This window comes from Salmo trutta, chromosome 21, assembly GCF_901001165.1.
Source record: "Salmo trutta chromosome 21, fSalTru1.1, whole genome shotgun sequence".
Classification (NCBI taxonomy): domain Eukaryota; kingdom Metazoa; phylum Chordata; class Actinopteri; order Salmoniformes; family Salmonidae; genus Salmo; species Salmo trutta.
The window spans coordinates 38,771,280-38,795,160 of NC_042977.1; the positions used below are offsets into that span (position 1 = coordinate 38,771,280).

Sequence of the window (23,881 nt, forward strand, 5' to 3'; positions counted from 1 at the left end):
TGAGAATGTGTTTTAGTGTGGGTGTGTGTGTTTGCAGTGTGTGAATGAACGTGTGTGAAGGCTGTGATAATGATTCTCGTCCATATACAGCTTTTTATGATCAGTGACTCTTTACAAGTATTAACATGTCAGCTATATGAAAGTGAGCATGTTGAATACAGATTGATGAATACAGATGATTCCCTGTCCTTTTTGTTGTGAGGCCCAGCTAAGGCTAATAGGTGTCAAGCCAACAGCAGTGTTTTGAAAAAAAGAAAGACAAAAAAAAAGTATTTGTTTTATTATATTTTTTACCAAGGACCGACTAATCCCGTCTTGAGCCTTGCCCTCAAAAGCACCAGCTGCTTACCTTGGGATCATTTTGAGTACAAATCTTGTCCCAGTCATCATGAAATCACTCCTCCTAACAGCATCTTCCCTCTTCACTTTAACTACAACAGATAAAAGAGATGCAAAACCTAGGTTACCATGGCAACAAAGGTCACCATCATATCCTGGACAAATCCATTTGATTTGAAAGTCATATTTATCCAATCTGCATTATGCTACAGTCTACCATAAGGCCGCCTATTCAATTGAACAGCCACACTGTGGTTTTAACTATTCTGCATAGGCCTGGTTGCCTGTAAGTAAATGTTTCCCTTCCTTCTTAACCAATTTTGTAATCCTGCCTATATGTACTTTAATACCGTTTGGTGCTATGTTTCCTGCGTTTTAAAAGCCGCTCCATCTGAGGGCACATACTGTACAGTCAGTGAGCAGATGCCAGTAGTTCCTCTGTGTCTGTCCTTGAAACCCCTTTTAGCTGAGTAGGCAGTAGGCTTACTGTACGGGACAGTACACCACCGCTTTGGTGATATTAATGTGACCACAACGCTGCACTAAGCACTTGACTTCACCACCAATGTGAATCAGGTTGGTTAAACCCTTTGGTGCAGTCAGTGTGGGATGTTTGGGTTGGATAAGGACAAGGTCCTCTGTAGCTCAGTTGGTAGAGCATGGCGCTTGCAATGCCAGGGTAGTAGGTTTGATTCCTGGGACCACCCAGATGTTAAATGTGTGCATGCATGACTAAATGGCATGAATCATGCTTTCATTGATCAATGAGACGACTGGTGCAGGTGCTAGGAGTACTGTATATCTTCAGAATGCAGCCAAGAAAGTAGAGTTTTTGTCCACATAGCTACAGCCACTGCTGAGCTCAAACTCAGGCAGGGAGGTCTTCAGGCTCCTGCTATGGGGACTTAAGTGGTCGAGAGGAAATCGAATACTGAGATTAGTTGAAGGAAAACAAAGTGTATGCCATACACGGCTGCACGCACCCACACCACACACACTCAGGAAGCTTAACACACAGTCTTTCTAAGCCCTTCAGTGCCCATTCCTCCTCTCCAAACCCCAGAGAGAAACGATCACTAAATGCTGCATCAACTACAAGCCAAGCATAAGCTCCCTACGGTTCGAAGGGAATACATTTTTTGTTGTTGTATATATTCATTCTCGGAAGTGTGATTTAAGGATCACTCATCCTGGCTCGCAGCTTAACATGAGTAAATGGGTTAATCTCTTGATGGCTTCTGGTTTGGGAATGTTTGAGCTTGATAACGTTCCTTATTCCCAAATATTCCTTCCTGTAGGAACTGGTATTAAATCTGTTTGATACAGTTCTGTACTTGTATGTAGGGCTAGTATGTTATTGCTAGTGGGAATAGCTAATACTGGGAATTTCTAAATACTGCTATATAACTCAGGAACATTAATATTGCAGTTTTGTTAAGGGACCCTGGTCTGTATCTTTGTTGGTATGCAGTGGAGTGAACAGTGCTCCTGCTAGGAGACTGACGGCTAGGAGACTGGCGGCTAGGAGACTGGCGGCTAGGAGACTGACGGCTAGGAGACTGGAGGCTAGGAGACTGACGGCTAGGAGACTGACGGCTAGGAGACTGGCGGCTAGGAGACTGGCGGCTAGGAGACTGGCGGCTAGGAGACTGGCGGCTAGGAGACTGACGGCTAGGAGACTGGCGGCTAGGAGACTGGCGGCTAGGAGACTGGCGGCTAGGAGACTGGCGGCTAGGAGACTGGCGGCTAGCAGACTGGCGGCTAGCAGACTGGCGGCTAGGAGACTGGCGGCTAGGAGACTGGCGGCTAGGAGACTGGCGGCTAGGAGACTGGTGGCTAGGAGACTGGCGGTTATGTAGTCTTGTCAAGAAGGGCTTGGATGGCTTGTGAAGTGGGAATCACAGGAACACAAAGACAGCAGCTCCCCTGCACAAAATGTAACCGAGGCTGACGCAGCATCCGCCTGCGGTAAGACGTGCCTCATCCCTGGCTGCTACTCTGTCTCTGTGTGTGTGTGTGTGTGTGTGTGTGTGTGTGTGTGTGTGTGTGTGTGAGAGAGAGGGTGAGAGAGAGTGTCGGTCGAACCCCATGATGCTTTGCCATCTGCTGTGTGTGTGTGTGTGTGTGTGTACGTGCATGTGTGAATGACTGTCTCTTTGCCAACAGGGTCTAGGGTCTAGATGCTCCAGAAGCCTTTCCCTTGCCTTACTGCAGCTCCGTCTCTATACCACACCACAGGAGCTGCTCTAGCCCAAAAAGACACATTTTCTGGGCTGAAAAGGATTGCAACTGTATGGAACTATACATGTGTGTGTGTGTATATGAATAGATTCACAATGTGTATACATATTGCAGTAGGAAGCAAAGCCCCCTCCAACAGTTTGTGTGTGCTTGTGCATGCGTACTACAGTGTGTGTGTGATTTTGTGTAGTCTGATTTTCTATCACTAAACTCATCAGTCTGTTCACCTGTATTGGTCTAAAGACACTCCTCATCAGTCTGTTCACCTGTATTGGTCTAAAGACACTCCTCATCAGTCTGTTCACCTGTATTGGTCTAAAGACACTCCTCATCAGTCTGTTCACCTGTATTGGTCTGAAGACACTCCTCATCAGTCTGTTCACCTGTATTGGTCTGAAGACACTCCTCATCAGTCTGTTCACCTGTATTGGTCTGAAGACACTCCTCATCAGTCTGTTCACCTGTATTGGTCTGAAGACACTCCTCCTGGTTGCTCACCTGTAGCTACTAACTGCTGTAGCTAGCTATCTCCCAGATATTGCATGGCCGTAAACCTACCCAAAGAAACAGATCCTGCCTGTGATCACACGTCTCACTGGCTGCTTTGTTGTCATGGAGACAGGGCCCGTAGAGACTGCCTCAGCCCGACTGTGGTGCAAGGCATGCTGGGTAAGAGGAATGGTTGGGGTACAGGGGAGGGTGAGGTGATAAAAACCAAACAGTGGAACAGGAAAGTGATGCTTAGGATTATAATAGAGACATTACTATGAATTACCCTTCATTTGCTGTTAGATTCCTTACGAGGTATATTGCAAACTGAAAATTACTTAGCCTTGAACAGGGTGGGGCTCACAGAAAGGCTGTGTGTGTGTGTGTGTGTGTGTGTGTGTGTGTGTGTGTGTGTGTGTGTGTGTGTGTGTGTGTGTGTGTGTGTGTGTGTGTGTGTGTGTGTGTGTGTGTGTGTGTCGTTATGAGGTCACACATACCCTCAGGTATTGTTAACTCATCTCCTCCTTCCTGTGTTGTTGCAGGTCCACTGGATGGTCACACTGAGGATTCCACAGAGCAGGCCATGATGCCTCAGCTAGGGCTGTAGGGAACACCCAGAGGTAAGGACACACACACACACAGCCCTGATGCATGGTACTGCTGATGTAGTATATGCTGTGTACAGTACAGTAATATCTCCATACTTGGCTGGAGAATAAGTTAAAGGGATACTAATGAGGCCCTTTATCCACTTCCCAAGAATCAGATAAACTTGTGGATACCATTTGTATGTTTCTGTGTCCAGTATGAAGGAAGTTAGCATTGGCTTGTGAAACTACCTCTAACTAGTGTTAGTACAATGACTGGAAGTCTATGGGCATCTAATAGCACGAGCAGAAAGCATGAAAGCATCTGCTAGCATGAGCAGAAAGCATGAAAGCATCTGCTAGCATGAGCAGATACCCATAGACTTCCAGTCATTGCACTAATGTTAGTTAGTAATTGCGGTAGCACAACTTAGCAACTTCCTTCAAACTGCACGCAGAGACATACAAATGGTATCCACAAGTTCAACTGACTCTGGGGAAGTGGAAAAGTGCATCATTGCCAAAATCCTTCAAAGGAATGTGTGCCAGGGTTGAGCATGAAAGCACAGAGGCAAATATGCCATTCTGACTGCCAGCCAACAGGGTCAATGCAGTGGGAGTAGAGATGGGTTTTAGAGGATTAACAAGTGTTAGGACAGATCCTGGCAAGGCCTGCAGTACAGTAGCTAGGACTGTTTCTCCATTCACAGATAGACTTACTGTAAGCCCCTTTGTTTACCTGTGTTAGTGGACCACAGTCGGGCAGCTGTTGCAGCTGGGGAACGGGTCGTGGTGAAAGAGAAGGATCACGGGTTTAGATAGCAGGTTAACTACAAGATGGAGAGACAGGGGACAGGGAAGGATCACTGGTTTAGATAGCAGGTTAACTACAAGATGGAGAGACAGGGGACAGGGAAGGATCACGGGTTTAGATAGCAGGTTAACTACAAGATGGAGAGACAGGGGACAGGGAAGGATCAAGGATTTAGATAGCAGGTTAACTACAAGATGGAGAGACAGGGGACAGGGAAGGATCAAGGATTTAGATAGCAGGTTAACTACAAGATGGAGAGACAGGGGACAGGGAAGGCGGAGCTAGGGATGATGAGATGTGGTGAGACAGGGAGAGATGGGACAGAGAGATAGAGATGGGACATGTAGACAGGGGGCAGAGAGACAGATATACAGGGGACAGGGAGACGAGACGAAAGACAGGAAACAGAGACAGGAGAAAGAGAGACAGGGGACAGAGATACTGGGGAGATGGAGGACAGAGAGACAGAGGGCAGAGAAATGGGACAGAGAGACAGGAGACAGGAGACATAGTGACAGGGGACAGAGAGACAGGAGACAGAGATACTGGGAAGACAGACGACAGAGAGACAAGGTACAGAAAGTAAGGAGACATAGAGACAGGGGACAGAGAGACAGATATACAGGGGATAGGGAGACAAGGAGACGAAAGACAGGAGAAAGAGAGATGGGACAGAGACAGGAGACAGAGAGACAGGAGACAGAGATACTGGAGAGATGGAGGACAGAGAGACATAGAGACAGGGGACAGAGAGACAGGGGACAGAGAGACAGATATACAGGGGATAGGGAGACAAGGAGACGAAAGACAGGAGAAAGAGAGATGGGACAGAGAGACAGGAGACAGAGAGACAGGAGACAGAGATACTGGGGAGATGGAGGACAGAGAGACAGGAGACATGGAGACATAGAGACATGGAGACATAGAGACAGGGGACAGAGAGACAGGAGACAGAGAGACAGGGGACAGAGAGACAGGGGACAGAGATACTGGGAAGACAGACGACAGAGAGACAGAGAGACAAGGTACAGACAGTAAGGAGACAGAGAGACAGGAGACATAGAGACAGGGGACAGAGAGAAAGGAGACAGAGATACTGGGAAGACAGAGAGACAGAGAGACAAGGTACAGACAGTAAGGAGACAAGAGACAGAGATACTGGGGAGATGGAGGACAGAGAGACAAGGGACAGAGAGACAGGAGACATAGAGACATGAGACAGAGAGACAAGGTACAGACTGTAAGGAGACAGAGACAGGAGACATAGAGACAGGGGACAGAGAGACAAGGTACAGACAGTAAGGAGACAGGAGACAGAGATACTGGGGAGATGGAGGACAGAGAGACAGGAGACATAGAGACAGGAGACAGAGAGACAGGGGACAGAGAGACAGGGGACAGAGATACTGGGAAGACAGACGACAGAGAGACAGAGAGACAAGGTACAGACAGTAAGGAGACAGAGAGACAGGAGACATAGAGACAGGGGACAGAGAGAAAGGAGACAGAGATACTGGGAAGACATGAGACAGAGAGACAAGGTACAGACTGTAAGGAGACAGAGACAGGAGACATAGAGACAGGGGACAGAGAGACAAGGTACAGACAGTAAGGAGACAGGAGACAGAGATACTGGGGAGACGGAGAGACAGGAGACGGAGAGACAGGAGACAGAGAGACAGGAGACAGAGAGACAGGGGACAGAGAGACAGAGAGACAAGGTACAGACAGTAAGGAGACAGAGAGACAGGAGACAGAGAGACAGGGGACAGAGAGACAGAGAGACAAGGTACAGACAGTAAGGAGACAGAGAGACAAGGTACAGACAGTAAGGAGACAGAGAGACAGGAGACAGAGAGACAGGGGACAGAGAGACAGAGAGACAAGGTACAGACAGTAAGGAGACAGAGAGACAAGGTACAGACAGTAAGGAGACAGAGAGACAGGAGACAGAGAGACAGGGGACAGAGAGACAGAGAGACAAGGTACAGACAGTAAGGAGACAGAGAGACAAGGTACAGACAGTAAGGAGACAGAGAGACAGGAGACAGAGAGACAGAAAGTTAGAAGGGTGAAGGGATATAGGAGGAGACGGTATGAGACGAGAGAAGGGTAGACCAGAACAGGGGCTTGATTAGAGTGACTCAAGATGTAATTAGATCAGGACCAATTCGCAATAGTGGGAAAGAAGTCATTCCAAAATGAATTTATTTCATCAGAAATTTCTCTAACCCTTTTACCATGCTACCGTGCAGAACCAGCCCAGTTCCTGCCAGTCAAGCAGTTCAACACAGGACCCACATTGACGAGGACATGAGGCATATATCTGCTCCTTATCATCCCCTGCATCATGCTGATGATGCTCGCCAATAAATTGAGTTTCTTTAAGAGGAGAATTCATTGCGCTGCTGGAATGGTACTTGAATGAGCTCTGATTAGGTTGCAGCTATTAGGTTATTGAATTGAAAAGTAAATCCTGAAAGCTTTTCTATTCCATATCTATTAGGAAGTACTCTCAGAGCCTAGATAAGAGAGAGAGGGAAGAAGGGAAGTAGCGCTCCATGAAATATGTCAGATGGACAGATCCGTTTATAGACTAGTTATATTTAGAGCTCAAACAGGGTTATAGAGCCAGATGCTAATTATTTTGAATGTGTCATTAGCCCGTCAGTCTGATAAGAGCTGGATAATTCCATATACATATTAATATGGAACACTCCTCCAGAATGGTAGGAAGTCTCTGTATTAGGATCACAGTCAATCCTTTCACTGGATGTGGAAAACTGTTGATAACTTTGGGAAGTGTAGGACGTGTGTGTGTGTGTGTGTGTGTGTGTGGGGGGGGGGGGGGGGGGGGGGGGTAGGTGTGTGTCTGTCTCTCTGTGTCTCTCTCTGTATGTCTCTCTGTGTGTGTTCGTCTAATCATCTGTATGTGTCTGTCTCTCTCTGTCTCTCTGTGTCTCTCTCTGTATGTCTCTCTGTGTGTGTTCCTCTAATCATCTGTATGTCTCTGTCTCTCTGTCTTTCTCTGTCCCTCTCTGTCTCTCTGTATGTCTCTCTGTGTGTGTTCCTCTAATCATCTGTATGTGTCTGTCTCTCTGTGTCTCTCTGTATGTGTCTCTCTGTGTGACTCTCTGTGTGTCTCTCTCTGTGTGTTCCATCAGTTCTGAACAGGGAAAAATGTGTGTATGCTATCGTGCAGATAAGGAATGAGGGAGGGATAGACGTGACCAGAGGAGTTATTGACTCCTGGGCAGGGAGCTTCTGCAGAGCTGGGCTGAATCTCTCATGTCAGGGCTGAAACACCCCAGCTCAGAGGAGTCCGGTCCAATCCCCCTGGCTGGACTAGGATTACCCACAGGACATCTATTATAGCGGGGCTTTACCAGCTAACATAATGGACACTCTTATTGAATATTGCATGGTGCCAGGATGGCCAAACACACCTTCTGCTTTAATATCCTCTTTGACTGAGTGTTTCCCTATTAGGGGCACAGAGGTTTTATGAATGTGTGTACCACAGGAGGTTGGTGGCACCTTCATTGGGGAGGACGGGCTTGTGGTAATAGCTGGAGTGGCATCAGTGGAATGGTATCAAATACACCAAACACTTTCCACCCTCTCCGTTCCAACCATTATTATGAGCTGTCCTCCCCTCAGCAGCCCCCACTGCTGTGTACACCTTTTATGTTTATGTGGCCAGTGGAGGGAAACTGTTCCAGTAGAAAGGCTATTACAGCAGTGGCTGAAGAGGCTGAATCTGTCTGTACTGGGATAGTAACATACAGAACAATAATATTTGGAATGGCATCAAACACATGGAAACCGTGTGTTTGATGTATTTGATACCATTCCACCAATTCCGCACCAGCCATTACCATGAGCCTGTCCTCCCCAATTAAGGTTACAGCAGCCTCCTGTGCTGTATACACATGCAGATGATTGCTTGACCTTTAAAGGGTTTTCCATTCAACTGACCTAGTCTGCTTTCATCATCGGCTATGTTAATTGTTCTTCAAAAGTATGTTTTCTCCCTCATATATATTTGAACATATTTGTTTATATTTGTTTGTTTGTTTATTCAGAGTGCCACGCCCTGCTGAGGGAAGTTTCCGCCCCCATCCCCCACCTCCATCCCCTATCGCAGGAGGTACCATGATTCCCCCCAAGCCAGGTGGAACCGTAGCCCAGTCCAGGGCGACTCGTCCTGGGTATGGACTCTGCTTCTACCACCCCTGTCTGCTGCTGCCACTGCTGGTGCTCCCATCCCTGCCCAACCTCTCTGAGGCGGTGGGTAAGTAACACTACAGATCTACTGTATGTTAGTTCACGTGTCTGTCCCTCTGTATGATGTTTGTTGAGATATTTATGTGTAGGTTTGTCAGTTTGTCTAAATGGCTCTCCGTGCCTCTACTGTATCTATCTCTCTATATCTTTGTTCTCTCTCTTTATCTCCCTCATTCTCTACCTCCCTCTTTCTCCTTCTCTGCTGACTGACAGCTGTGACAGTGAGTTGTGTTGTTCAGCGCTAGCTGCAGTGAGTGGTGACGTGGTGTTGGGGTGAAGGTGCACAGATGACCATCTGCCTGTCTACCTGTCTATTTTTGCAGTGATAGGTGTTTAACAAGATCTGTAATGCACTGATAAACGGTGAACACACGTCAGCACATACTCTATCTTCACCTTTATCAAAGCATCATGTCTTCATATGTCTGGTCTTATGGATCTTAAATGAGACAGGGGAACATAGAACACATCTCATTTTATGGAAGTATGTGGCCTTCAAGAACAGAAATATTTTTTAACACACTGGTGAGTAGTCAGGGGTTGTCAGCATGGACTCAGTCAATCATCACGTTTAGGCTATTGTATGAAAGCACGTCTTGATATGTCTTACAGTTCTAGCATGCTGACTAGACTGGGGATGCACGTATGTCTGTGTGCACCATTGAACGCATGTTTATTTTGTTCATCTAAACCAGACGTGATCAGGACACGCACAAGTTGAAATATCAAAACAAACTCTGAACCAACTATATTAATTTGGGGACAGGTCGAAACACATGAAACATTCATGGCCATTTAGCTAGCCAGCTTGCTGTTGCTAGCAAATTTGTCCTGGGATATAACATTGGGTTGTTTTTTTACCTAAAATGCACAAGGTCCTTTTTTTCTGGATCCTTGAAGAATTTCAACCCATTTTCACACAAAATCGTGTGTTCTCTACTCCGACCAACTAATCCACAGATAAAAGGGGAAACCTAGTTAGTTTTTAGTAATCTCTCCTCCATCAGTCTTTGATAAGGTAATTATATGTTTAAGGTAATGACTAAAAGTATTCCACCCTGTTACTGTATAATGGAGTGAAATGTATTTGAATCATAAGACTAGAATTCTCTAATGTGTGTGCGTAGGACAAGTTAAGACTTAAGTTAAGGACAAGTTAAGACTACTATTTAGCAAAATAGGCGAGACAGTGTGTGCTTAGGAAAAAAGCAACCTGGGACCACTGTGAAACTGATAACAGGAAAGAGGTCTCCCCACCCAGGAGACCCCTTGACTATTGTAAGCTGGGACTCTGTCTGTTTCATTCAACCAGAATCTTACAAACTCGGGGTTGCAGACTGAGGAGTTTAATTGAATTTCAGTTTAAGAACATTGAGAATATAATTCTCCTAACAGTCTTCTTCTTCTGTGGACTTCATATGGGGGTTGGCAACCAACTTTAAGGTGCATTACCACTACCATCTGGACTGGAGTGTGGACCTCAGTTCATCTTTCAATCACCCACATGGGTATATGCTCCTAAAAGCCAATGAGGAGAGGCGGGACTTGCAGTGCATCATGCGCCAAAAATATACCTAAGTTCTATTTTAGCGCCTGGTAACGCAGATGGTTGTTGACGCACGAAAGCAGTTTAGATGACAATGAATAACATGTATGTGTACATTTATTTTGCAATGCTCTCGCATGTAACGCTCGCGAGTCATATATATATATATATATAATATATATATATATATATATATATATATATATATATATATATATATATATATATATATACATACATACATACATACATACATACATACATACATACATACATACATACATACATACATACATACATACATACATACATACATACAGTACCAGTCAAAGTTTGGACACCTACTCATTCAAGGGTTTTTGTAGGTATATATATTTCTTTACATATTTTAATGTAATATTTCCCCCTCACTCTACCACCCCTGCCCTAATTGGAGTAAGCTAATGGACAACGACACTTAGGCTTCTACTTCCAGCTTATACATACTATATCCATTTTACAGACATCTAGAGGTGTTACCTTAGTTACTTCAGTCAACACTTCTAGCAGTGTTGCTCTGTGACTCGAAGAAGATAGCGGCCCAAATAACAGCCCCAAAATAGCAGTCATATTTCTATCTCTTATGGAGCGCCTATGTTAATATTTGTTTTGGTTTGTATACTTAATTGTTATGGCTAGGACTATGACTTCACGTGACCGTGTAACCTCACCAGGAACAACCCTGGGCCATAGCTATAGGCTACTTCTGTAATTGGCATGGATTTACAGTGGAATGGTTTGATCTGGTCAGACTTGTCCAGACAGGTCTAATTTCCTGCATGCAGCCGTAGAGGGGGTGATTATAGTATTATAACACGCATCTGCTACCTACTGACGCATATCTCCACATTACCCCTACCTATCATTGCTATTAGATAATCATAGCCTTGTGGTGTTTCATTACGATAGACTCTAATATCTCTGGCCTATCATTATATCCTGCTGTCAGCCAGGGAGTGAAGGAGTGACGGCTACTCGGCTCGCTGCTTTTAAAGGGACAGACAACCTTCTTGAGTGTCCTCATAGAATTCAATAGCATTCAAAGGAAAATCAGTGGTGCAACTGGTTCTGTATGTCTGGGTTTATTATAGATCCATCGAACCGGAACCGAAGGCTCCAACCTGGTTCAGAATGCAGCCAGAGGCCAGTATTGGTCATAGAAATAGAATTGGTTCTGGTTTGCAGTGGCAGTAACACACCAGTAATCACCTCTTCGAAAGTGCAAAAACGTAAACCGATGTTGAATATGAATTCAACCCCCTTACACAGCTCTGCAAAGTAGTGCAACACTTCACAACTAACAGTGTATGGTGCCGTATATGGTTGAAAGGCTACAGAAATACACAGTTTTTCTAGACAAGGTATTGTTGAGGTTTCTGGGTTTCTGCTCAGGCACTTTACCTCGCAGCTCAGAGGTAGGCTGGCTGCTGTGTGACTGTTACTCACTGAAGTGTGAAGTTAGCTGCAGAGGGAGGAAAGCCATAGTGCTTTTCTGTCTGTCAGTGATTTGGGGGGATGATGGTGTGGTTTCTTCAGCTGCTCTTTCTCTCTAGAGTAGAACCAAATCAGCATAGCAAGACCTGGCCCAGTGATGGAGAGAGGGAGGAGGGAGAGAGGGAGGAGGGAGAGAGGGAGGGAGGAGGGAGGGAGGTTGCCATGGTGAGGGTTAGGCCGGCTTTACCCTGATGGATAGAACGTATTCTGCAGCTGAGGAGGAGTTAAGCTGGCTGCCATGGTAACAGTCCACAGAAACAGAGAGACAGAACTCTGGGTGTGTGAGAGAGAGAAGATGAACATTTATGAAGTAGCTTGACAAGATTGGATTTTTTGCACAATGGAGATGTATGGATTCTGTGCCTGAAATTGATTTCTATTTGCCGTTTCTAATAAGCATACAGTATAGAGAAAAGGAAATTGTTTTTTGCTCCCAGAGAAACAGACAGCAGCTGATATGTTTGATAAGTTGGAGCTATCTGAATGTTTCTTAGGCAATATAACATTTTATAATATAATACTTTATAAGAAGGAGCTTCAAGTTAAAGAGATACTGTATATAGTGTTAAAGAGATACTGTATATAGTGTTAAAGAGATACTGTATATAGTATGAATGAAATGCATAATGTATGCAATCTCTAAATCCTTGCTCTCAAAATTGTATTTTTTTGTAACTGGCAGATACATCCCCCCACATTGTTTTTCTGAACTGAGTTGGGGTCTCAACTTACTGTTGAGAGTTAGAATAGTAGAATACACAAGGTGTACAAGGGCAACAACATGTTGCTTAAGGCCTCCAAAAGGCTAGCGCCGGCTCTGACTGCATGTGTGGGTATGGATGTGGGTAGGCACTATGCAGACCCACCAGCCACTGCGGCCCCTCATGATGAGTTTTTTTGTGGCTCCCACCCCATCAAAGTTGCCCATCCCTGCATTAAAGCCAATTATCTCCTGTGAATTTCCGCGACCCCTTTTAATACCCCCAGCATAATACCACCCATGTGTTCTAACAATCTGTGCTGCATAGTGGAGTAGCATGCCCCGGGGTAGTGAAAAAACCTGCTCCTGTGAAGATGAAGCACATATTTTATTGATGACACACAGGAAGTCCTTGGTAATGTCCTCTAAATGGTAGCCAGGAAGTGGACTGTACTTAGCGGCCAATCACCAAGTCCATCACGACACAGTGATGTCATGTCAATCTCTTCCTGTCCACGGCTTTGGACTTGTTGGCATCTCTTCAGTGAGAGCTGTCTGTCTTTGGGGACGCCCTGTGATGATTTATGTATAGTGCACAGGGAAAGTATTAAGTAGCATCATTCTAATAATGTATAATATCTCTCTCTCTGTCCCTCTGTCTACTGTTTGTTGTCTGAGCTGTATTGTCTTGGACTGCTGGCTGCAGAATTTCCATACAAGGAAAGTAAAGTTTTAATTTAATTGTCTATCTCAGCGGCACCCAAGTTCACCAAGATCCCCAGGGACCAGATCGGGGTATCGGGGGGTGTGGCCTCGTTTGTGTGCCAGGCGTCAGGTGACCCCAAACCCATGGTCAACTGGAACAAGAAGGGCAAGAAGGTCAACTCCCAACGCATAGAGGTGAGTTAACACTATACTCCCAACGCATAGAGGTGAGTTAACACTATACTCCCAATGCATAGAGCTGAGTTAACGCTATACTCCCAACGCATAGAGCTGAGTTAACGCTATACTCCCAACGCATAGAGGTGAGTTAACGCTATACTCCCAACGCATAGAGGTGAGTTAACGCTATACTCCCAACGCATAGAGGTGAGTTAACGCTATACTCCCAACGCATAGAGGTGAGTTAACGCTATACTCCCAACGCATAGAGGTGAGTTAACGCTATACTCCCAACGCATAGAGGTGAGTTAACGCTATACTCCCAACGCATAGAGGTGAGTTAACGCTATACTCCCAACGCATAGAGGTGAGTTAACGCTATACTCCCAACGCATAGAGGTGAATTAACGCTATACTCCCAACGCATAGAGGTGAGTTAACGCTATACTCCCAACGCATAGAGGTGAGTTAACGCTATACTCCCAACGCATAGAGGTGAGTTAACGCTATACTCCCAACGCATAGAGGTGAGTTAACGCTATACTCCCAACGCATAGAGGTGAGTTAACGCTATACTCCCAACGCATAGAGGTGAGTTAACGCTATACTCCCAACGCATAGAGGTGAGTTAACGCTATACTCCCAACGCATAGAGGTGAGTTAACGCTATACTCCCAACGCATAGAGCTGAGTTAACGCTATACTCCCAACGCATAGAGGTGAGTTAACGCTATACTCCCAACGCATAGAGCTGAGTTAACGCTATACTCCCAACGCATAGAGGTGAGTTAACGCTATACTCCCAACGCATAGAGGTGAGTTAACGCTATACTCCCAACGCATAGAGGTGAGTTAACGCTATACTCCCAACGCATAGAGGTGAGTTAACGCTATACTCCCAACGCATAGAGGTGAGTTAACGCTATACTCCCAACGCATAGAGGTGAGTTAACGCTATACTCCCAACGCATAGAGGTGAGTTAACGCTATACTCCCAACGCATAGAGGTGAGTTAACGCTATACTCCCAACGCATAGAGGTGAGTTAACGCTATACTCCCAACGCATAGAGGTGAGTTAACGCTATACTCCCAACGCATAGAGGTGAGTTAACGCTATACTCCCAACGCATAGAGGTGAGTTAACGCTATACTCCCAACGCATAGAGGTGAGTTAACGCTATACTCCCAACGCATAGAGGTGAGTTAACGCTATACTCCCAACGCATAGAGGTGAGTTAACGCTATACTCCCAACGCATAGAGGTGAGTTAACGCTATACTCCCAACGCATAGAGGTGAGTTAACGCTATACTCCCAACGCATAGAGGTGAGTTAACGCTATACTCCCAACGCATAGAGGTGAGTTAACGCTATACTCCCAACGCATAGAGGTGAGTTAACCTGTTGAGGACAGACGTTCCGCTAGCGGATCCCCATTCCGCCTGCGGAACCCCTAGCCAACAGCCAATGGCATCGCACGGCGCGAAATACAAGACCAACTAAAATACCACAATTCAATTTTCTCAAACAATCAACTATTTTACACCATTTTAAAGATAAGACTCTCGTTAATCTAACCACATTGTCCGATTTCAAAAAGGCTTTACAGCGAAAGCAAAACATTAGATTATGTTAGGAGAGTACATAGACACAAATAATCACACAGCCATTTTCCAATCAAGCATATTTGTCACATAAACCCAAACCACAGCTAAATGCAGCACTAACCTTTGATCTTCATCAGATGACACTCCTAGGACATTATGTTATACAATACATGCATGTTTTGTTCAATTAAGTTCATATTTATATCAAAAAACAGCTTTTTACATTAGCCTGTGATGTTCAGAACTAGCATACCCACCGAAATCTTCCGGTGAATTTACTAAATTACTCTTGATAAACGTTGACAAAATACATAACAATTATTTTAAGAATTATAGATACAGCACTCCTTTATGCAATCGCTATGTCCGAAAGCACATTTTTCACTTTACTCCCAACGCATAGAGCTGAGTTAAGTCGTTTTTGTGGTATCTGTACTTTACTATTCATATATATATTTTTTACCCCTTTTTCTCCCCAATTGGTAGTTACAGTCTTGTCTCATCGCTGCAACTCCCGTACGGACTCGGGAGAAGCGAAGGTCGAGATCCGTCCGAAACACAACCCAGCCAAGCCGCACTGCTCGCTTAACCCAGAAGCCAGCCGCACCAATGTGTCGGAGGAAACACCGTACACCTGGCGACCGTGTCAGCGTGCATTGCACCCGGCCCACCAAAGGAGTCGCTAGAGCGCGACAAGAACATACTTGTCTCCGCTAACCCGGATGATGCTGGGTCAATTGTGCGCTGCCCCATGGGTCTCCCAGTCATGGCCGGCTGTGACAGAGCCTGGACTCTATTTTTGACAATTTTGACCTCCACTCCATTCCTTACTCCATACATTTTCCCTGACACCCAAAAGTACTCTTTACATTTTAAATGCTTAGCAGGATACAAAAATTGTCTAATTCACGCACTTATCAAGAGAACAACCCTGGTCATCCCTACAAGAAAACCGTGCCGTCTGGGTTGCTTAATATAAGGAATTTGAAATGAATTATACTTTTGCTTTTGATACTTACGTAAATTTAAAACCAAATACTTTTAGACTTTTACTCAACTAGTATTGTTGTTTTACCACTTGTCAGTCCATATTGACTGGACCAGCTCTTCTCTGCTGGTTCTCCCCCTGAATACTAGCTATTTCCTTTGGTTCCCAATTCTCCTTCTTGGTCCTTCGTGGTCGTGCCTGGTTAATCACCTGGTTTCTGGCTCTTCCTGGTTCTATCTACTAGTTTCTCTTTCCTCTTGTTTTCCTCCTCATTCCAAACGTTTCCTAACTGTTTCTCTACTGGCTGTTTCCTGACTTGTTTCCTATTGGCTGTTTCCTGACTGGTTCTCTATTGGCTGTTTCCTGACTGGTTCTCTATTGGCTGTTTCCTGACTGGTTCTCTACTGGCTGTTTCCTGACTGGTTCTCTACTGGCTGTTTCCTGACTGGTTCTCTACTGGCTGTATCCTGACTGGTTCTCTACTGGCTGTATCCTGACTGGTTCTCTACTGGCTGTTTCCTGACTGGTTCTCTATTGGCTGTTTCCTGACTGGTTCTCTACTGGCTGTATCCTGACTGGTTCTCTACTGGCTGTTTCCTGACTGGTTCTCTACTGGCTGTTTCCTGACTGGTTCTCTACTGGCTGTTTCCTGACTGGTTCTCTACTGGCTGTATCCTGACTGGTTCTCTACTGGCTGTATCCTGTCTGGTTCTCTACTGGCTGTATCCTGTCTGGTTCTCTACTGGCTGTATCCTGACTGGTTCTCTACTGGCTGTATCCTGACTGGTTCTCTACTGGCTGTATCCTGACTGGTTCTCTACTGGCTGTTTCCTGACTGGTTCTCTATTGGCTGTTTCCTGACTGGTTCTCTACTGGCTGTATCCTGACTGGTTCTCTACTGGCTGTATCCTGACTCGTTCTCTACTGGCTGGTTCCTGACTCGTTCTCTACTGGCTGTATCCTGACTGGTTCTCTACTGGCTGTATCCTGACTGGTTCTCTACTGGCTGTTTCCTGACTGGTTCTCTACTGGCTGTTTCCTGACTGGTTCCCTACTGGCTGTATCCTGACTGGTTCTCTACTGGCTGTTTCCTGACTGGTTCTCTACTGGCTGTTTCCTGACTGGTTCTCTACTGGCTGGTTCCTGACTGGTTCTCTACTGGCTGGTTCCTGACTGGTTCTCTACTGGCTGGTTCCTGACTGGTTCTCTACTGGCTGGTTCCTGACTGGTTCTCTACTGGCTGGTTCCTGACTGGTTCTCTACTGGCTGTATCCTGACTGGTTCTCTATTGGCTGTATCCTGACTGGTTCTCTATTGGCTGTATCCTGACTGGTTCTCTACTGGCTGTATCCTGACTGGTTCTCTACTGGCTGTATCCTGACTGGTTCTCTACTGGCTGTATCCTGACTGGTTCTCTACTGGCTGGTTCCTGACTGGTTCTCTACTGGCTGTATCCTGACTGGTTCTCTACTGGCTGTATCCTGACTGGTTCTCTACTGGCTGGTTCCTGACTGTTCACTATCTCTTCCTCTCTCCTAGACGATAGAGTTTGATGATGGAGCGGGGGCTGTACTGAGGATCCAGCCTCTCAGGGCCCCCCGAGATGAGAATGTCTATGAGTGTGTGGCCCGCAACAGTGAGGGAGATGTGGCCACCACTGCCAAGCTGGCCATCATACGGGGTGAGTGTGTGTGAGTGTGTGTGGATGTGTGACTGAGATCCTCTTCTTCATGATCATCTCCATTTTAAGCACACACATCTTGCACACACACACAGCTGCCCACGGTCTCGCCCTTCGTTCCCTTCACTGCCAACACTAGACGTAACAAACACCATGCCTACACACCCTTCTATAACAGGAAAGAAGCAGCTGTTCATTTAAGTTTGAGAGTTAGCGTGAGTTAGTGTTGTTTGGCTGTGTTGAGGGCCAGTTAGCTGGTGTGCGTGTGATTTAGACTACGGCTTCTCTCTCATAATCACTTAATTCGTTCCCTTCCTAGACCAAGATGGTGTGAGTCTAATGCAGCCTGTCCCCTCAGTGCTAAGCTAATCTAATGTACTCACTATAGTGCTAAGCGCTAGGCTAGCTGTTGGCTGGAGTTGGCTGTACGCCTAGGAGCTGTGGACTGGGCCTCGGCCCAACACAGGGGAGAGGGATGGAGAGAGGGAGGGAGGGAGAGGGAGAGAGAGATGAGGGATGGCATATCGACTCATTTTTACATAGGAAAGCAGAGGATTAGGACCGCGCTAGGATTGGAACCCATTTCTTCAGGAGGGAGGAAGTGGAAGAGGGATGGAGGGATTGAGGGAGGGATACACAGCAGGATGAGGGGAGGAGAGAGACGGGGGGGGAGTGGGGGATGAGGGGGATGAGGGGTGGAACAACAAGAGTGGGGATGGCGAGTGACGGAAGGGATAGAAAGAAGAGAAGATGTAGGGAGGGAGAGAGGGAGGGGTTGATTTGTCAGCCTTGGTGTTTCAGCATAAGGCTGGTAGCCTGGGAAATAGTCTCCTGTCCATCTGTTAGGCCTGTCATCACACAAACACACTCAATCCCCACTCTGTGTCTGTGGGACATTACTACAAAACTGTATAGCCCTTCACTGTGTGTGTGTAACAGTGTAGGTTCCGTCCCTCTCTTCGCCCCAACCTGGGCTCGAACCAGGGACCCTTGCACACATCAACAACTGACACCCACGAAGCATCGTTACCCATTGCGCCACAAAAGCCGCGGCCCTTGCAACGCAAGGGGAAACCCTACTTTAAGTCTCAGAGCGAGTGACGTCACCGATTGAAATGCTATTAGCGCGCACCACCGCTAACTAACTAGCCATTTCACATCGGTTACGTGTGTGTGTACATTCTGAATTTGAACTCTGGCCTTCTAAGCCCCTTCTTTTGCCATGGCCTTCAGTATTTCCCAGAGGTGTAGACAGACAGGTAACTGCTAACTCTTTCCCAGAAGTGTAGACAGACATTTCTATACCTTACAATTTGTCTCCTAGACCTTGACTGCACCATAGACTAGTAGGTATAAATGTCAGAGGAGAGATTGAGGTTACTGAAAGGGTTTCGCTCTGCCCTCCACCAAAATACAGTGCATTCGTAAAGTATTCAGACCCCTTTACTTTTTCCACATTTTGTTACATTACAGCCTTATTCTAAAATGAATTTAAAAAAAAATCCCTCATCAATCTACACACAATACCCCATAATGACAAAGAAAAAACAGGTTTTTAGAAATGTTTGCAAATGTATTAAAAATAAAAACTGAAATATCATGTTTACATAAGTATACAGACCCTTTACTCAGTACTGTGTTGAAGCACATTTGGCAGCAATTACAGCCTCGAGTCTTCTTGGGTACAAGCTTGGCACACCTGTATTTGGGGAGTTTCTCCTATTCTTCTCTGCAGATCCTCACAAGCTCTGTCAGGTTGGATGAGGAGCATCGCTGCACAGATATTTTCAGGTCTCTCCAGAGAAGTTCAATCGGGTTAAAGTCTGGGTTCTGGCGGGGCCACTCAATGACATTCAGAGATTTGTTCCGAAGCCACTCCTGTGTTGTCTTGGCTGTGTGCTTAGGGTCGTTGTCCTGTTGGAAGGTGAACCTTCACCCCAGTCTAAGGTCCTGAGCGCTCTGGAGCAGGTTTTCATCAAGGATCTCTCTGTACTTTGCTCCGTTAATCTTTCCCTCGATCCTGACTAGTCTCCCAGTCCCTGTCACTGAAAAACATCCCCACAGCAGGATGCTGCCACCACCATGTTTCACCGTAGGGATGGTGTCAGGTTTCTTCAAGATGTGACACTTGGCTTTCAGTCCAAAAGTTCAATATTGGTTTCATCAGACTAGAGAATCTTCTTTCTCATGGTCTGAGAGTCCTTTAGGTGCCTTTTGGAAAACTCCAAGTGTCTGGATGCTCTACCATAAAGACCTGATTGGTGGAGTGATGCAGAGATGCTTGTCCTTCTGGAAGGTCCTCCCATCTCCACAGAGGAACTCTAGAGCTCTGTCAGAGTGACCATTGTGTGTTTCTCCCCCGATTGCTCAGTTTGGCTGGGCGGCCAGCTCTAGGAAGAGTCTTGGTGGTTCTAAACTTCTTCCATTTAAGAATGATGAAGGCCACTGTGTTCTTGGGGACCTTCAATGCTGCAGAACATTTTTGGTACCCTTCCCCAGATCTGTGCCTCGGCACAATCGGAGCTCTTCGGACAATTCCTTTGACCTCATGGCTTGGTTTTTGCTCTGACATGCACAGTCAACTGTGGGACCTTATATAGGCAGGTGCCTTTCTAAATTATGTTCATTCAATTGAATTTACCACAGGTGGACTCCAATCCAGTTGTAGAAACATCTCAAGGATGGACAATGAAACAGGACGCACCTGAGCTCAATTAGCAAAAAGTCTGAAAACGTATGTAAATAAGATATTTCATTTTTTTTATTTGTAAACAAAATCTCAAAACCTGTTTTCGTTTTGTCATTATGGTGTATTGTGTGAAGACTGATGAGGAAACAAAAAAATTCATCAATTTTAGAATAAGGCTGTAACGTAACAAAATGTGGAAAAAGGAAAGGCGTCTGAATACTTTCCGAATGCACTGTAAGCCCATACACAAATCAAATTCACATCAAATCAAATACAATTTTATTTGAAATATGCTTTGTAAACAACAGGTGTAGACTAACAGTGAAATGCTAATTTATGGATAATTTTCCAACAATGCAGACAATTTAATTAAATATTTTAATAATCTGTAAACATCACATCCATAGCATAACTCCTATTCATTCTCTAAGGCTTTATAAGATCATATAACACCTTGTATTGCTTGGCCAGTCCTGACAGTCTCTCCCCATAGACGGTGGGTGGGGTATGGGTTACATTCCCAGCTCTCTTTTGAAGCTATATAAGGCTTTATAAGATCGTGTAGCATAGTTCTGACTCTGTCTCCCTGTGGGATGTACCCTACAGACGCGTTGTGGTTGGCCACGGTAGGAAGTAAGCTACTCCTTAGCTTGACTGCTAATGGAGGCCGGCTTATGTAGCAGGCTGTGGTTACTGGTGTCGGGCAGAGGAGATATCTCATTTAGACACTCACAACTCTCTCTCCTTCATTCCATTGCTCGCCATCTCTCGGAGTATTTGTCTGGTCAATGTGTCAGTGTATAATGTCTGTTGTTTGTAACAGTATGTTATATGTGACAATGTGATGTTAAAGGACTCTGGGAAGATTAGTCCAAATAAGGACTAAAAGATATCCTAATAAAATAAAATCTCCGTCTCCACCTAGCTAGCTCTACCAAGCTACAGTATACCATCCTTCTATCCCTCTATCCCTCTGTCCGTCTGTCTAACTCTCGCACTCTCGCTCTTCCCCTATCTCTCGTTCTCTTGCTCCCTCCATCTCTTGCTCTCTCTCTCTTTCTCCCTCATCCCTCTCTCTCTCTCTCTCTCTCTGGACACTGTGTTTTCGTAGTGCTGTGCCTAGGGGAGGTTTTAGTATCTGCAGTTCTGCATGTTTTTAACCTCCGGTGGGCGAGAGATTCTCATCACTGCAGAAATGTGTGTGTGTGTGTGTGTGTGTTTGTGTATGCTAATACATGATTACCAAGGAAGGGAGGTAGGGGTAGCAGGAAGGGTGGAAGGGAAGTTTTTCTACCACTACGACAAATATCTTTCTACATAGTTTGTCTGATCAATGATCGCCCTAGAGTGTTCCTTGGCGAGATACAGAGGTCCCTGATGCATTCAGGACTGCAAGCACCAAAACGTTCAACTGAGACTGTTGGCCAATAATATTTACGTGGGCGGTAACAGAGCTTGTCAGGGGAGTGAGGGAAAGTCACAATGATAGGAGGCGGATCAACACTGCAAACCGACTTGGGATTTGGATGCTTGTGTACAGTATGGTATGTGTTTATGTGTTATTCATCTCACGCGGCAGATACCACTTGTCTGCCTTCACGAGACTAATGTGTTATCTGTGCAGACCGATTTCATTCAAACATGGCCTAGCCCTAGTCTTTAGTGGAAAAATAATACATTAGTCTGTGCGTGTAGCGGTTATGCGTTGTCTATGCAGTAGGGAGTATGTGGGGCTAAGTCGTATGTATGTATGAGAGACACACCACACTGGGGGTTTGTAGACAGATAGATGTATGAGATTAAAGACTGAGAGCATCATTCCCATAAAGAGAACATTATCATTTAAAGTGTTTCCCCAAAGCTCTTTAGTCTCTTTTAAGTTGACACTATGAGGTAAAGAATTACTGCCCCAGATGACACCTAAATCGATGACACCATACTCAATCAGGGTTTCCCCTAGGTTTGTTTTCAGGCGGGTCACATTTTCTATTGAACTAACCTTTTTTGTGTGCATGTGCTAATGTGAATTTTTGTCTGTGTGTTTGTGTTGTGCATTTGTTTGTCCAAGTGTGTGTTTGTGCCATGATTTAATGTTTGCTTGTCTTGTTTGTGGTTGCTTCTGCTATAAGCAGGCATGCTTCCCCGTGCAAACACAATCAGGCTAGGATTAAAGCGGCTAGCCTCCAGTCAGAACCCTAGAGGAAAACATTGGCCGCTACCCGCCAAGTCCCCAGTATGAAAAACTGCTGTCACACACACGTGCACGCGCACAAACACACACGCGCACAAACACACCCACATGCTCACAAACACACTCTTTCAAGTCTTTACAAAGTGTTCTGTTAGGTTCTGAACAAACAGAGTAAAAACTCACAGATGACTAGAGAAAGCTCTAACCTAGTTTATTCAACCACTGGGTCATACAGCTGCAAAGACAACGTACAAGTCACACAAGCACATCTTTATACCTCCCAACTAGGTGGAGTCATCCCCTTGTATGTATAAGATAGACTCTCCTTCTCTGTTGTTAGGCAGAAACACAGTAGGTTCCTCTTACTTAGGCCTGGGCAACTCCAGGCCTCAGGGGCCTGATGGGGGTCACACCTTTTCCCCAGCCCTAGCTAACACACCTGACTCCAATAATTAACTAATCATGATCTTCAGTTAAAAATCAAATTAGTTTAAATCAGCTGTGTTTGCTAGGGATGGGGGAAAAGTGTGACACCAATCAGGCCCCCGAGGACTGGAGTTGCCCAGGCCTTGCAGCTTACTGGTATTGTCATGGCCATGCCTAAGTGGTATTGTCACGCCCATTTTAAACATTTATTGGAGGATTTTTGTTTTTGTATTGCTTGTAACTGCTTCGGCTGTTAGGGGAATAACCTGTGTGTAAATGTAACAATCTGCTGTTGTATTTTTTTGTGTTATCTGTGATTGTTTTGTTTGTCTTGTGTAGTTTGTTAATCATTGTACCTAAACTGTATGTGTAAACATGTATACGCAGGGCCCAGCTGTAAAAGAGACCTTGGTCTCAGTCTGTGTTCCTTGTTGAAATAAAGGTAGAATAATAAAGTCTAGATGTCACGCCCTGACAATAGAGAGCCTTTTATTCTCTATGTTGGTTAGGTCAGGATGTGACTAGGGTGGGTGATCTAGTGTGTTTATTTCTATGTTGGCCTGGTATGGTTCCCAATCAGAGGCAGCTGTTTGTCGTTGTCTCTGATTGGGGATCATATTTAGGCAGCCATTTCCCCACTGTGCTTTGTGGGATCTTGTTTATGTGTAGTTCCCTGTGAGCACGCCATAGCTTCACGTGTTTGTTTATTCTTTATTGTTTTTTTGAGATTTCACTTCAATAAATATGTGGAACCCAGATCACGCTGCGCTTTGGTCCGAGTATGCTTCCAACGACGATCGTGACACTAGGACCCTCATGGGTGTGGAAATGTATGTGTGTGTGAGATAGGACTATAACCAGATGTTCTTCGGGGTGGG

General features: G+C 45.4%; 1 protein-coding gene across 8 annotated transcripts in view; it reads left to right on the forward strand.

Annotated features, from left to right (window-relative positions):
* LOC115157389 (receptor-type tyrosine-protein phosphatase S) overlaps positions 1-23,881 on the forward strand; it is a 122,704-nt gene that overhangs the window by 7,946 nt on the left and 90,877 nt on the right. For all 8 annotated transcript variants that reach the window (XM_029705593.1, XM_029705589.1, XM_029705594.1 and 5 more), the window contains exons 2-5: positions 3,612-3,689; positions 8,556-8,764; positions 13,291-13,436; positions 17,556-17,697. In XM_029705593.1, the coding sequence (XP_029561453.1) occupies positions 8,626-8,764; positions 13,291-13,436; positions 17,556-17,697 (427 nt within the window). In that variant the 5' untranslated portion in view covers positions 3,612-3,689; positions 8,556-8,625. The remainder of the gene's footprint in view (positions 1-3,611; positions 3,690-8,555; positions 8,765-13,290; positions 13,437-17,555; positions 17,698-23,881) is intronic.